The 16,298-nt window shown below is 35.0% G+C and overlaps 1 protein-coding gene across 1 annotated transcript in view; it reads left to right on the forward strand.

Moving 5' to 3' along the window:
- Positions 1–16,298, forward strand: part of Gnat3 (G protein subunit alpha transducin 3) — a 42,381-nt gene that overhangs the window by 14,332 nt on the left and 11,751 nt on the right. The window contains exons 2-5 of the mRNA XM_036182233.1: positions 459–501; positions 5,070–5,211; positions 9,641–9,798; positions 12,267–12,395. Coding sequence (XP_036038126.1) covers positions 459–501; positions 5,070–5,211; positions 9,641–9,798; positions 12,267–12,395 — 472 coding nt within the window. The remainder of the gene's footprint in view (positions 1–458; positions 502–5,069; positions 5,212–9,640; positions 9,799–12,266; positions 12,396–16,298) is intronic.

The raw sequence follows: 16,298 nt of genomic DNA on the forward strand, positions 1-16,298 counted from the left end.
GGGCTCCTTGGAGTTAGAGTTTTTAAGACTCTTCATTCGTTCAGACAAAGGAAATTATAGCTGTGTGCAAAGGTATTATAGGCTGTTGAGGAGAATAGCATGTCTCAGTCAGGTTAGACTTGTATTGGAGCAGTTCTGGAAATAAGTTATTTATGGCTTTCTTCTTTCACCATTTTTAAAATAGAGATGCAAAGAGTCATTTTAGGAGGCCAAGAGCTATTTAGAGTCTGAAATTTTGGATTACATCTGTGTGTTGCAAATCCAGATATATAAACATCTCAAATCATATTTAAATATAAAATATAATTTTCTCTATTAGCACACGTTCTCTCCCTTAGAAGTTATGCAAATAGAGGTGTCAAAATTTACACATGATAAATTAGTAGGTTTTAATATTCATACAAATCATACATGATAACAGTGTATCAGTTAATAACATTCGCTTCATTTTGTTTCAGGAGCAGGTGAATCTGGAAAAAGTACTATTGTTAAACAAATGAAGTAGGTACAGAACTATTCCAAATATTTACTATTTGATGTTTATCTATGCATTGGACAATTCTGTGTTAGTTATTTATCTTAGTTTTTTATTATAATATTATTATGTCATTTTATCTTTCCCTTTCTCCCTACAAACCCTCCCACAGTTGTCTCTTGGTCTTTTCCATAGTCATTGTTACTTTTTTCATTAATTTTTGTTACATATTTATAAGTACAATCTGCTCATAAAGTCTCATCAGCATGACTGACTAATCATGGTGAAATAAGACTACACTAAAGTGCATGCTAACAAGGGCAGTGGAGGCCCAAGAGGCTTCAACCGACCCAGAGAACTACAGGCAAGTAAGGAACATGGACGGCTGGAGAAATAGTCTTCCCCAGATAAGATCACATGTCCAACACCAAATGGCCAACCCTGAATACCTGCATACGAGTAGTATCATACAGGCTGATAAAATCTTTCTAAAAATGCTTTGTGAGTCTCTTTTCAGAATTCAAGTAACCTCTTCATAATTTGCAGGTAGTGGTAAAGTTATCCTGACTTTTATGAGTGTTCAAATATTACTAACATTGTTTAACAAAGAATGCAATTTCTATTTTTCTTTTGAATGGTACATTTCAGAAATATTAATGCCAGTAGCTATGTTTTAATTATATTAATCTTCAAATTAACTAACTTATTAACAATGAGGGTACAAGCCAAAAACATTTGAAATATGTCAATCAAGAATCCATTTGAAATTAAGAAGGAATAGTATTTTAACATTGTATTTTTTTCTATATGGATGTAAGTATTAGTTCATTGATATCCCCAAAGAGATTCTGATGTGTTATTACGTTTTTGTATTTATTCTTTATAATGGGATAACTGCCTAAATTTCTGAATGAAGAAGTATAAACACAACTGCCATGAATAAAAACTGCAATGATAAATTAATAAAATGAAGTTAGATATCCGTGATGAAGCTCTCTTTCTCTCTTTGATATTATAATGCCATGTAATTTGCTGATCAACTATTATTTAAGCTCCAATTTGGAAATCTCACCTATAGGTGCCAGTAAATATTTGTCCTGTCTCCAAAACATGGTTTTATAACCAACTTTTGGTCCATCCTAAGAACAGAGTTATCTCTCATTCATTTATACCATTATTGTTTTCTACCACCCCATTATTTAGGACATGATCACACTTGAAGTTATCTTATACTTTTTACATATCTGTTATTTATATGGATTAAGTATATTTTTTTAATGAATAGCTATTTTGCTATATTAAAAAGAAAGCTTTTAAATATTAAATCATGTATAAAATCAGACAAAAAATAGAAAACTGGAAACAAAGCCAAAATGAGTATTATAGATACATATTAACTACCATAACATATAAAGAGATATAGGTATTATGTAAAAACAGTAATCTGACTAATATATGTAAATAAAGGAGAACCAATGAACAGTCTGGAAAAGAGAATTCAACTACCTGTTACAAAGAAGGTAAATTATATAATTCATTTAAACTTTACTACATATAAAATAAAAATTTAGATCAATAATGGGCATTTATTGTCATGAGAAATTATGAAAATATAATTTCAGCTTATTCCTATAAGCCTTACATTCAGGAGGCTGATGCAGGAGGATCACAGCAAGTTTGAGGGCAGTCAGTGCTACATATTGTAAGTCCCATAGCAAACAGAGCTATGATGTAAGACTACCTCAAAAAGCAAAACTATAGTATTGATCTAAATTATTATGAGTGAAGATTACAAAAATGAATATTCTTACCATTATTTTAGTTACATTTGGCAAAAATACAATAACAAGTAGATACAATTTTTCTAACTCTACCAGGAATTTAGGCCTGGAAAGACGGCTTGGCTATTAAGTGTACTTGCTGCCTTTGTTGGGACAGAGCTTAGGTTCCCAGCACCCTTATGGCAACTTAAAACCACCCACAACTCCAGCTGCAGGGTATCTGGTACCCTCTTCTGGTCTCACCAGGCACACGCAGAAGGTTCTGGCAAAAGATTCACACATAAAATATGAAACTAAATCTTAAAAACTGGGAAAGTCACAAGTATTTTTTAGCTAGACATAGTTCTAAGAAGCTGCAACAGGAATTTGAAATATGCATAACATAAAAATAATTTAAGTATGCAAAGTATCAAAATTAAATAAAATAAGATTTCTGTAACTATATAAAGTGGTAAAATTGAAGATAAAGAATCCTAAATTCAAAGAAAGTACAAGTGCTGGGCTGTGGTGGTGAATGTCTTTTATGCCAGCACTTGAGAGGCAGAGGAAAAGTGGATCTTTGTGAATTTGAGCCAGCCTGGGATACAGAGTGAGTTCCAGGAAAGACACCAAAGCTACACAGAGAAATCCTGCTTCAAAAAACCAAAAGAAAAAAGAAAGAAAGAAAGTACAAGCAATCAATTTGCAAACTGTTGAAATTATTCTTGTTCACTTGTGTTACTATGAAGTCACTGCATACGTCTATGACAATGTTTGACCAACACCAGGTCTTAGTACACGCCCAAACCTCAGTAACTGTGTGCCTCCATTCAATTGCACTGCTTCTTGTGCGTATAAAGTCTCCCTTCCTTTTGACCGTTTAGAAAGAGCTCATTATGTAAAAATAATCAGCTCATTATTTCTACTATTTTTTTGTCTTTTTTTATATCTACCCATAACAGAACTTAGCACAATTTTCCTAATGTTTCTTTCCATACACAGATGTGACTAGGACCTTTTATAAAGCATAACAATCTGTTAAAATGATAATCCTTTCTGCAATTTGGTCCTTCCATTAGAAACTTTGTCATCATGAAAAGGTTTCATGGATATGCTCTCTGAATCATCTGCGACTTTAGTGGCCATTTAAGGATTTAAAATGCAGTTTTCTGTAACATGGCTGGTGATTGCAGTGTGCAGTAGATGCTGCATAGACTGGAATTCCACTATGGACCTTGTGGGAGAGTCAGGTGCAATTCATTCATGTATTTCAGTATATAATGAAAAGTGAAAATGCCCAATAAAATCTTATTACTTTGAATAGAGCCAAGAGCCAACTTAGAGCTAGATACCTCTTCCCAGAGAAATAAAATTAAGTGGCTGCTTCTATCATATTTTCTCTCATGGTTTGATAAGTCATCAGAACTTTTGTTACCCTATGAACCCAAATGCCCCACATTTACTCAAAATTACCATTTTAAATTTAACAATTAAAGTCATTTTTTTTTCTGTTTTAATTTTGGACAGAGGACTGAGATTTATTCAACAGTCTTACTTTGATCTGCTTATAAATATGCCTTTCTGCATTTTTATGGTCTATGTCACCATCTATTTTTGTTTTTGGTTATTCAAGTGATTTAACAGGTTAATGCAGCAAGATAAACATCGCCATTTGAATATAAAAATGAGCATTTGTTGGTAATCAAATGTAAAGACAAGATTTAAACAACAGAGGCTTCTTCACTTCTCTCAGTGCCTGTTCCTTCCATTCGATGGTTCTTCAAAGGCACTGAAGATGTGTTTGACCCCTAAGCTACCTTCTGTGTGTGTAGACACAAGATAAATCTTGAGAAAAATGACACTCAAAATCAAACACAAAGCAATTTAAAAACAATATAAAGAAAAGAATGACAGAAAGAAATGAAAATTTAAGCTGGGCGGTGGTGGTGCATGCCTCTAATCCCAGCACACGGAAGGCAGAGACAGGCAGATCTCTGAGTTCCAGGCTAGCCTGGGCTACAGAGCGAGTTCCAGGAAAGGCTCCAAAGCTAAAAAAAGAAAGAAAGAAATTAAATTTTTTCTCTCAGCAAAGATGCAAAGCCACACAATTAGCATCAGCACAGATTTTAGCTTTAGTGAGAAAATCTATTTTAAGCTATTATTCTTAAACTCTCTGTCAAACCCTGATTTGTGAGTGAATGAGTGGAAGGAAGAGAACAGCCCAGCCAAATCTGGGAAACTCAGCTCAGAGAACCCAGAAGCACGTACACACACAGGGGAAAGGCAAGGCATCCACAGAAAGCAATTACCTGCAATGAAAAAGAAAATGCCTTTGTTAATGCTCTAAATAGAACACAGGCACTCCTACTTCCCAGTGTTTCTCAAGAGATAGGAAAAGCCAGGACTGTTCTGCTGAGTGATGTCACATCCGTCACATCCTCTAGCCATCACCGTGTAAACACAACACAGAGTTCAGATCTTTGTGCACATCGCTGACCTAGCAATCAGGGAATTTTCTTTTTGAAAAAAGGACTCTGGGTTCTAAATAAAGTGTTTGTGATTCACAGATTTGAAAAAGTATTTTATCGAGAATAAGTCTTAAATTCTTCTTATATTCAGCATGTGTTCTCCCCATGACCCAAAGGGCATTATATGCAAAGACAATGAATGGTAATTTCAGAACTGTTAAATTGTCCAGACTCAGCACACACACATTATCAAAATCCTTCCTTTTTAAGGTGTATCTACTATGCTCGTGTTGAAGCAACTTATTATTGATGGTCGTTTGTGCTGCATCAGTTCAACTCACAAAGCCCTTTCATGTTTAATTGTAGGATCATCCATAAGAATGGTTATAGTAAACAAGAATGCATGGAATTTAAAGCAGTGATCTACAGTAACACACTGCAATCAATCTTAGCCATCGTGAAAGCTATGACTACACTTGGGATTGAGTATGTGAATCCCAGAAGTGGAGTAAGTATGACCATGTCATAATTATTTGACCCAGGTAGAATTTGAGCCAAGGATTAGGATTGTGTTTGTTGTCTTGTTCTATGTCAAAAGAACATAATATAATAATTTTGCAAATATTAACTATCTCCAACTTAAATTTTCCTGTTTTTCTCTGAATGAAACCTCTCTTTTCCATTGTTCACTATAATTTTATTAAGCAGTATTTTTTTTTAGGATTTAAACCTAATATTAAATATAAGAACATAAAAAAGAAACATAGCTGTACTATGGTTTACAATATAGCATCCAGATTATTTTTTTCTGCATTTTAATTAATAATAATTTCTTTTCTTTTTTTTGGTTATTTGAGACAGGGTTTCTCTCTGTAGCTTTGTGCCTTTCCTGGAACTTACTCAGTAGACCAGGCTGGCCTGGAACTTACAGAGATCCTCCTGGCTCTGCCTCCCGAGTGCTGGGATTAAAGGCATGCACCACCACCGCCTGGTTTGTAATTTCACTCATTATGATGCTTTAAAAATCTACTTACTTTTAAAATGGATAATATGCAAACCTATTTTAATATGCAAATTATGAGCATATTGTTGTCTAAAAGTGACCCCCCGCTCACAAAATAAAAGCATTAAAAGGCATTCTCTATTTCCACCAGCTCACTCTCCCCATGCAGTATGGGGTTAACCACCTGGATGAGCAGTGGAAGTTATCTGGATGAGAAGGGAAATGGCCTTCTCTACACTGTTTATTTTACAGGAAAGGGTCAATCCCCTTTCTTCCCATCAGGTTGCTCAGAGAGGGATGGGGGAGGGGAGAGAGAAAGAGAGAGTGGAGAAATAAAAGACAAGCATACTTTAGGGTAAATCCTTTTCAAAGCCAGGAGTCTATGTTTTAAAAACTTATTTTACTAGCTTTCCCCACAATTTGGCTCCAGGTAAGTTTTCCACTTCTCTGGCTCCACCTTCCTTCACAAGGGTAAAAGGAACACTTGGAGAGGAACTTCAAGACCCTCCCATCTTTATCATTTGATTTATTGAACCTATTCTATTTATAGCTATTCTGCTATCTCTGACTCTTGCCTTTCTTAAGCACATAGAATTTTACAACGGCTTTTAAGAAACAGACTGCTGGGGTTGGGGATTTAGCTCATTGGTTAGAGCGCTTGCCTAGTAAGCACAAGGCCCGGGGTTCAGTCCTCAGCTCCAAAAAACAAAACAAAACAAAAAAACAAAAACAAAAAACAAACAAACAAAATAAAGAAACAGATTGCTATAATCCTTTAATTTAAAGGTGAGAAAAAAATAGACTGAAAGAGAGTAGTTGGTTAACTTGGTTTCCTTTCTGGTGCTTGTCCTTTGTGAAGACTGTTTTCAATAATTTACATGGCAATGATTATTTTACTTTTCCTTTCGCAGGCAATAATAGTTACTAAAGTGTGTGTGCCTCCAGCGTTCTTTGACAATAATGCAAAGATCTTGGAATTTGTATATGAAATATTCCATGTATTTTGTCAAGGAAGTAGAAAAATCACAAAATTTCATATTGCTTCTCTGGTGGTTTGAAAGAAAATGCCTCCCATAACCTCATAGGGAATGGCTAATAGGAGATGTGGCCTTGGAAGAGGTGTGTCACTAGTGGGCAGGCTTTGAGGTCTCAGATGCTCAGGTGAGGAACAGTGTGGCAGTCTCTTCCTGTTTCCTGTGGCTCAAGATGCAGAGCTCTCAGCTCCTTATGCAGCACCATGTCTGCCCGCACACCCTCCCTGTCCCACCATGACAATAATGGACTAAGTCTCTGAACTGTAAGCCAGTCCCTGTCAAACGGTTTCCTTTGTAAGAGTTGTTGTGGTCATTGTGTCTCTGCACAGCAATAGAAACCCTAAAACAGTGTCTTAAAAAACAAAAAACAAAAGTGTGCTGCAACATAGCCCAGGCTTTATAAACGGGAGATGCCCGCCAGTCCTGCTGGTTGAGCCTTGGGTGGGGTGAGCCACTAGACTGAAAACAGTACTACCATTATGCATACTGACCAGAGTTTTTAAAACTGCAATTTACTTAATAGTAGCTCATAAAATTGCTATGACATCTCAGAATATCTGAATACCATAGTTTCCTAGGACTACACAGATCATATTTTTGTTTCAACTGAAGTAAACTTTTGTACTTTCAATTATATTCACTTAGTACTTTATTGTAAGATGAACATGTTGCACCTGGTTTAAATTACTTATTCAACCTCTTAATTTCTAAGCACCATGCTTCTGTGGCTTTCAGATTTCTGATGAGGTAGATATTTTTGTTTATCCAAGCTTATACATTTTCACATAATCATTCATTTGCACACTATCACACAGATTGCCATTCAAGGACAGTCCGGACAGAAAATCTGTGTAAGTTGCATTGGCCCCTGAATCTCTCAGTTTAGGTAAACCCACTGAACATCTCTGTTTTAATTTATTCATACAAAAAAATGTTAGTGCTTTCCCAATAAAAATTTAAAAATTATCCATTCAGGAAGAAAAATATAAATAGCCCCTTTAAATCCAGAATATTGTAGACTATAAGGTCCAGGTAAATATCAGCTATTTTTATTTTTTGACAGTCAGTTTAAATACAGAACAATTAAAATTTATGTACTGAAATGCACTCACCAAAGATCATTTGAAAAAATATTTTATTATTTTATGTGGCAGACATTTGGATTGCTTCTGGAGATGCATTAGGCACTCATAAATAGTTGAAATATAAAAATCCGTCTATATTCAGAAAGGAAAGCTTGATGTTGAGCAAATCTTTATAAAGCATTTAGTAGTCAAAGAGGTTATCACAGCTGGATGTGAATGTCTGTAAATCCTTATTCATTGAAAAAGTGATTGAGACAGCTTGGATTTGGAATGTCCTGGGTATACACTCTACAAGATGTTTACACATATAAGCAATTGAAAACATGACTTTAAAGCTCAAAGGGATATTCTGTCTACAGATAAATTTAGGTGGTCTGGGCATACTGTAAAGACTATTGTAATTATCATAAAGGAACTTAAAGGGATAGTGGATGAGAAGAAGTAATCAAGTGCTTACACTTAAGAGAGATTTTTAGGAAGTATTGATATGTATCATTTTAATGTGACATTTTCTAGTCGCTGCACAGGTATATTAAACCAGGAAAGCTTAATGACCTCAGTTTGATGTATGGAATACATATAAAGAGAGGAGACAACTAACTCCACAAACTGTGCTTTGACTTCCACATGTACACTATGACATGTCTGTACCTACCCACACATCACACACACACACACACACACACACACACACACACACACACAGGAAAGTATAATAATAAGGATGGTGGTGGTGATGAGGATTATGATACTTATAAAAAGAAAAGGAAAAACCTTTGCTCAAGTATTCTGTAATTCAATTCATGTGAGAAAATAAGTCTGAAATACTTGTACTCTATAACATATCAAGAATTCTCAACAGCTGTAGTATTCAAAGACTTAAGTCCAATAACAAGCAACTTTGACATTTCAGTTGCGCATTCCTCAGTCATGTAGATTCTGATATGCTCTTTTCTCTCTTCTTTGGAACTATGACTGCAAAGTTCAGAATGAATTCAACAAGATTCTAAGACTGCCTGAGGCACATATTATTGATGAGCAATCACTGCATAACCTGCAGAGAAATACTTCTTTATTTCTCTACAGTGTAGCTCTAGAGCAGTGGTTCTCAACCCTCCTAATACTGCCACCCTTTATACATTATACAGTATACATTATAGCCTATTATAAATTGTTTAAACTGTATTTATTTATTTATTTATTTAGCAAATTCCTTTCCTTCCTCATTACTTGCCTACCCTACTATGCACTGACACAATACTTACTCTGTTTTTTGTTTATTAGCCACTTCTCATCTCTGCCCAATGGCAACTTTACTAAAAAGGTACACAATTGACACAACCCAGCAGAGAGCCTTAACACGTTTGTGGGTCTAAGTGTGTAATCGTTTGCCAGAATGATCACAAAGAAATATCTCATGATAAATACTAGTTTACAACAGTCTCATTTTTCTTTTACTCTAGCATTTTGCCTCAAGCCCTATAAACTAGAGCAAAGCACCAACCCTCACTCTTTTTGACTAAATACTCAGAAGTCAATGATGCATACCAAAGATTCCGATTTCTCCATACAGTATTTTATAATTTTTCCAAAGGGTGACTTTTCCAAATCTTGGCCTGTTACTATAGTAGATTCTAGTTTTGTTGCTCTTAGTAGATTTTGAAAAAAAAAAAAAATGTTCAGTGGGATTATTGGCAAAAAAAAAAAAAAAAAAAAAAACCCTGGATAATAAAAAAACCTTTTACAACACTCCATTTAAAACAATATCAGAGCCTAATAACATGCTTTTGTTTTTCCCATGCCTTTGTCTTCCAGGAAGACAAACAACAACTTCATGCAATGGCAAATACACTAGAAGATGGTGACATGACACCCCAGCTGGCTGAGGTGATTAAGCGACTATGGGGAGACCCAGGAATTCAGGCCTGCTTTGAAAGGGCATCAGAATACCAGCTCAATGACTCTGCGGCTTAGTAAGTGACTTTCTTGGACAGGAATTTCAGATGACGCATAAGTTTGTAACACATGTGCATGTAAGCACAAGTAAGGAAAAAATGGTTTTGCATTTTCTCATAGAAAACTGAGAGACAACTGAAAAGACGTAAAAGAACTTGCCTGAGAAGAAGCAATTGTTACACATATCTTCTCTTAATTAAAAAGAATTAACCATGACACACAGTGCTTAGCACCAATGCAGACAGATGGTGTGCACACTGACATTTGGAGCTATATCATATATTTCAACGTTACTTAAATCATCTCCTAGAAAAATGTTTTATTAGTGATATATGCATTAGCTCACTAAGTTATTGGACAAGATTCAAAGTTCTGGAAGACAATAGTTGATTGGTTTCCAGACTTTAGCATATTGTGACATCCTGTTGGAGTCAATCACAGCAAATATTAGAAAGTAAGTATTTAAAAATAATAAAGAAATCGGGAGGACATTAAACTGCTTGTAATGTAATTGTTACCATGACCTAAAACTTACTTATATCAAGTACTTCTTAAGTTATCCTGGAAACTCCTAGAAGAGTAAAGAGCCAGAGTGTTGTGTTTGGCCAGTCAGTCCCACAGTTCTTGTAAAAGAGGAGAGGAAAGGCCTTAGCTAGCTAAGACTTCATGCTTCGCTGATTGGGGCCCTCTAGTGCTATTTAAATTACACAAGAGTTCAGATCATATATGGACAGCAGGGAAAGCACTGTCTTTTCAGGATCAGAAGTAAACCATCCAGGTATTTTAAGTGATTTGAGTCATAAGGTCTAAAAACCTCTGTTTGGTTTATAAACTACAGGCTTTGACATCCAAATCCCATATTTGCTTATTAAAATCAGCACTTTAGAAGAAAATCAATTTGCTAATGCCTCCTCTTTGCCTGAAATAATTTACAAATGCAAAGAAAGTTCTTTAAAATATATCTTACTGAAGCTTTCATTAAATGGATTTTATTTCTATATTTCTTTTATTTAGGTAAGTATATGCTTTTTATTCTTTTACTTGGGCATGAAATGACTTCATACATCTACCACATATCAGATTTCATTCATAGGAAATCCACAATGTTTCAAGTGAAAGGAAAAACTTGAAAACTGTGAAATCCTCCATACTTTCTTTGATTCCTTTATATCTCAATTCATCACCTACTTAAAGTCAAATGGTCTTTATTAGCATAAATAATGATACATTTTCGCATTTTAGTATTTTTGAGACACAATTTTCCTTTTCTTCTTGAGCAAAATCTCTTTAGGTATATTGTTCTTTTTCAACTTAAAAGTAAACGATTTTTCCAAATTTGCTAAATAGCTACTCATCCATTTTTAACAGTAAAAGAACTTGACTGAAAGTCATTTTGTTAGATGCTGATGTATAAGAACTCCTCAAAATAATCTCTGAACAAATTCAACGTTATAAGCAATAACTAACATTCAGTAGGACTTTACCCCCAAAGTTGTGTTCCCATGACAGGAAAATATACTTTATCATTTTTAAATGTGTTTGTGGGTATGGCTCGATGTAATGTTCAAATTTACCAGGAAATTACTATGTTATTACAATTTGTATTTACATTTGTCACAGAATTAGCCATATTGCTAAGCTGTTAAATCTACAGTGTCAGACGCAATCGTCCAAATGCAAGAAAATACTATTTTAATTTGGAGATATTGTTTGCAGGGATGACAATGCTAAGGGCACTTTTCATCCTTCAGCAGACTCAGAGCATGGACTTTAATCAAGCTTACACCTACCCGTCAATGAACCAAAAGCAAGTAAACAAAAGGAACAAGAAGGAAATAGCTCCCTCTCATAAGATCAGGAATTCTGGAAGAGTTAAGGGCTTCACCTTGCACTGATGGACTGTGGTTTCGCTGCAGTAGCCAGATGGCTACAGTGTGGACATGCATGAAGTACCTGGGATCTTTCATTTAGCCATATAGATTTTATCATGATCCTTAATGGAAATGACTGTGTTCTAAACTAAGTAATCCATGCAAAAATACCCAGACAATTAATAACAAGAAAACAATTCAAATTAAATCATTCCCACAACAGGACTTTTGAAGAACTTGTAGTCACTGTTGTTGGAAACAATTCCAAGGCATCCCACCACATGAAAATACATATAAATAGCCTTGCGTGGAGAATAGTCTTCCATCCATCTACCTACATGACAGCAAATCTGGCTGTGCTGCACACTTTATAAGACACAGGTAAAGTAGTGTTGAGGATGAGAAGAGCTTTCCAGGAGCTGGTTGTGGGCTGCACTCTGCAACTGTGGCATCCCAGCTGCCAGGTCCTACCATTCTGAGCATCAGCTTGAAAAGCAACAAAATGAGTTTGTTTTCCAATGTACTTTTAAACTCTTAAAATGCACTTGTACTGAATTGCAGTATATTCCAAGCTAAAAATATGAATATATTCTATTTTATTTTGTTTCTATTAGCTACCTTAATGACTTAGATAGAATCACAGCCCCTGGGTACGTGCCAAATGAGCAAGATGTTCTACATTCCAGAGTGAAAACGACTGGTATCATTGAAACTCAATTCTCCTTTAAAGACTTGAACTTCAGGTATGAACAAGCATGTCTTCTTGTGTGGATGGAGCAAGTGTGGATGAAGCAAACTCCCAGCTCAATATTTTTTCATGGATAACACTGTAACCCAAAGTCAAGTACAATGATTTTGGCTAGACCTCCTTAACTGACATTACAGCACCCTTCTGTCCTGCACTCCTCCAGCTCACTCCAAGCCTGTCGTTCCTTCTAGGCTGCATTTCTTAAACAAGTGGTATCCAGATTCTGTTTCTAATACTTAAAAATGACATTTTACATTGAGTTTTATTTTAAGAAAATATATTTAAATAGCCTTTTAGCAACAGGTGTTAGGGATACTATTTCATTTACCTTTACTTCCCTATTTGTTTGAAATATTCATTAAATCTACCTTTGTTTAAAATGCAAATAATTAAAATATCATTATTTGAATGTAATGCTACTTGGAAGAATCACAAGGACTTTTCATTAGCCCATTTTTGGTATGGAAATGCATCCCTACTTTACTGCAATTGCATTGAATTCTCTTTCAAGTAAACCTTTGAAATTATACTATCAAATTACTCTTTAAATATATTAAGAAACGGAAATCATAATATAATGTTAGATAACATCTCTTGGTTCTTAATAGCTTTCACATTTTCCACCCTGAGATAGGACAGTATATTTGTTCATATTTATACAAAGCTTAGTACTCTTTTCTATGGATTTAGGGATGAGATAGAATATTAATAATACTAGATTCCAACTAAATATGTTATTAATGAAAAATTGCTAGAACTACATAATAAACAAGGTCAGCTATGTACAGAAATATACTCAAAGGATTAAAAATTAAAAAAAATAAACCCTAGAGAACAGCTGATATGAATTGTTTATAGCCAACTGTGAGAAAAAAGTAACTTAAATGCTAATTAGCTAGTATCCTAAACTCAGTTTAAGGGTAATAAAAGTTTTGAAATGCTATAAAATGTCAAGTTGTTTTTTATGAGCTAGCTAATTAGAACAGCTATTAGAATATTTTCAAGTGATATGAAAGTAATATCTTCCAAATTTGTACTAAATTTCAGGCCTACAAATAGTTAATTTTCAAGAATTAATTCATTGGCCACATATTGGAGCAGGGCAAAGGGACAGCAGAGAACACAGTCAACACTCCCTGGGCAAACTCGCTGAAAGCGTCTCCTTAGACCTTGCTCTGTTTTGTTGAGCCAGATGATCTTTGCCCTAGTTTCTGGAGTTTCTGTTGGGAGCCAAGTCCAAAGCTGCTCCCTCTGTCTCCCTCTGCTTGCCAGGACCTTTTCCACACAGGCCCTTTTCTGTCTTGCTGTCTTTCTTTCCTAATTCCTACTGCACAGACTGGAACTGGTGTGGCTGTGAGGCTCCCTCTTGGTTCTCCAGGAAACAACAGCAGGCATTATGGATCTCTTAGCTAGCACACCTATGATCAAGGTTGGATCAAGTTAAGAACCAGCACAGAGTTAATCATCTTGATGTTCCCTCTCTTACATAAGCCAATGGAATTTTCACAGCCCCTGGTCATCTGAGTCGCAGAGCAGTTGTGGTGATGAATGTCACCTGGTAGATATATCCACCTCACAGTGGTGTCTCCCCCACTCCACACTGACCCTCTTTAACAGTCCACTCAGCAATAAGCTTGTTCTCTGGTTTTAACAATCCAGGCAATAAGACTTTTGCATTTAAAATGTTTTGCTCCTTTTTATCATAAAGATTCCAGATTAAAATATGCTTACGCCTCTGAGCCTTGGCTTATCTGTTTACTATTTATAAGTAGTTGTCTCATGACAACAGGTCATAGTGTCCTGCACACCCTTGAACAAGTGCTTTTCAGTATAGTAGGGTGAACAAAGAATGGAGAATAAGAGCTAATTTGTAGTTATTGATGGTTTCTATGGAGAAAATGTCTCTACCCTGCCAGTTTCAAGCTACTAGCATTACATTACACATTCAAAGTTAGGAGGAAATTCAAATAAACAGCTGTCGCCACCATGCCCACCCCTTCCATAATACTATACCAGCTGACTTTCCTCTTTCTCCTTGTTCTCATACATGATCTCCTGGCTTCTTTTTTTCATTTCCCCTTTTTGTTTCTCGTTTCTACTTCCTGCACCCTCAACCTTAAAAAGTCCGGGGCTACATATGGTTAGGCTCTGTCACCAATGCTTCCCAGAACGGTTCACAAGAGGAAGCAAATTGTCATCGGCTTTAGTTGCATGTGCAAATATATCAAGTGAAGCTCAATTTATACAGAATTGTTGGATGTGACGTGATAAGCTGGGTGATGCTATGTCTGATAAAGAATTGAGGAATGGAGGTTGAGGAAGTATCTCCAAATGACTTACAAAGAAATGTTGAAGTTGTCATCAAACTGTATAGCATCCTACTTATAAAAAGTACTTCTGTCATTGATGGGCTCTTAGGCACATTTGTATGAAAAGTATTCTTTTCTTGTCAACAATTATTTTATAAAGATGGTCTTCTTTTATATTCCCTTTCATAGAAAAGTGGTATGAGAGAAAAATAAATCACAGCTTGTTGGGGAGATAACAAATTACTTAAATATTTGAAGAATTTTAAAGTTTATTCACATCAATTGAGATATAATAACTATTTAATAAGTTCCCAAAGTTTAACTTTCTAAACTTCCCTTCAGCAATTGCCTTCAGCAATGTTAAAATACATTCCATTAGCATTGATTTGTATTCATATAGCACAAATCATCCTAAGACTATTTAAAACTAAAGAGTTAATTTACATATTAAAATAGAGAACTCTAGAATTTTAAATAGGAATATAAAAATGAAAAGCTCTGTCTGCCAAAGTACTGTATCATTTCCATGTATCATGTAATTTAGTGGAAATTAGCCTAGAGTTCTTATCAAGCCAGAGTGCCAACTGTCAAGCTGATAGAAGAACTTATCTTAAGAGTTCTTATCAAATTGGAGTTTCAACTACCAAGCTCACCAAGGATGTTTACAGATTTTCAAGTTGCTAAGTCATTGGAAATTAGAATGCAAATCTAAGCCCTTCTGTTGTAGAGTAATTCTCCAGACTTAAGTGATTTAGAAATAAATCAAAAATGAGTTGTCAATCATAGAAAAGTCATTTTCTCCTTAAATGTTCCACAATTAAACTATAGAACTTAAAGCATGGTGCATAAGAGCCAGAAAGGCTTGAAACTATTTCAACATAGAGCTTAAAATTTGTAAATTAGGTATAATTGCTTTCAAGAATGTTTGAGCAGATCTATGATTTGCAAAAGAAAAAAAAGACAGTTTTCTTAAAATATGAAGTTGAATTATATTCATTGTGTTCATTTCCAAGAATATGAGTCACCAGGATTGGCTATGAGGCTGCTTGTCTAGCGAGGAGTTGCATCCCAGTTTAGATTTATTATTCTGTATTAAAACTCAGAGGACATTAATCCAAATATGCTGCATATTTGTTACATATGTGATTGTGATTAATATTACCAGAATAATATATGATCTAATTTGATTATTTGTTTGCTTTGCAGAGCTAAGCATAAAGCTTAGGAACGTCAACATTCTAGGCAGGTTCCTCTAACTGATGAGCTGTGCACCTAACCCTTGATTTTGAGCCAGTGTCCTGATACATAGCATTAGGTTGGCCTTGAATCCATTATGTAACCTATGTTAGCTTCAAACTTGCCACCTTTCTGCATCCTCCTCCTAAGTGCTCATATTATGTGTATGTACCAACACACATAGCCTAGAATTTATTTAATGACTCTATAATTATAAATTATATGACTGAAATACTTTTTTCTATTTTTCTTTTATTGAAAATAGTTTTTCATACAACGTGTGATAAATGTGATAAATCGCATTTATAATTATGGTAGTTTTCAAAATTGGCACACTTATACTTCTAAATATT

Source organism: Onychomys torridus, chromosome 3 (genome assembly GCF_903995425.1).
Source record: "Onychomys torridus chromosome 3, mOncTor1.1, whole genome shotgun sequence".
In the NCBI taxonomy this organism is placed as follows: Eukaryota; Metazoa; Chordata; class Mammalia; order Rodentia; family Cricetidae; genus Onychomys; species Onychomys torridus.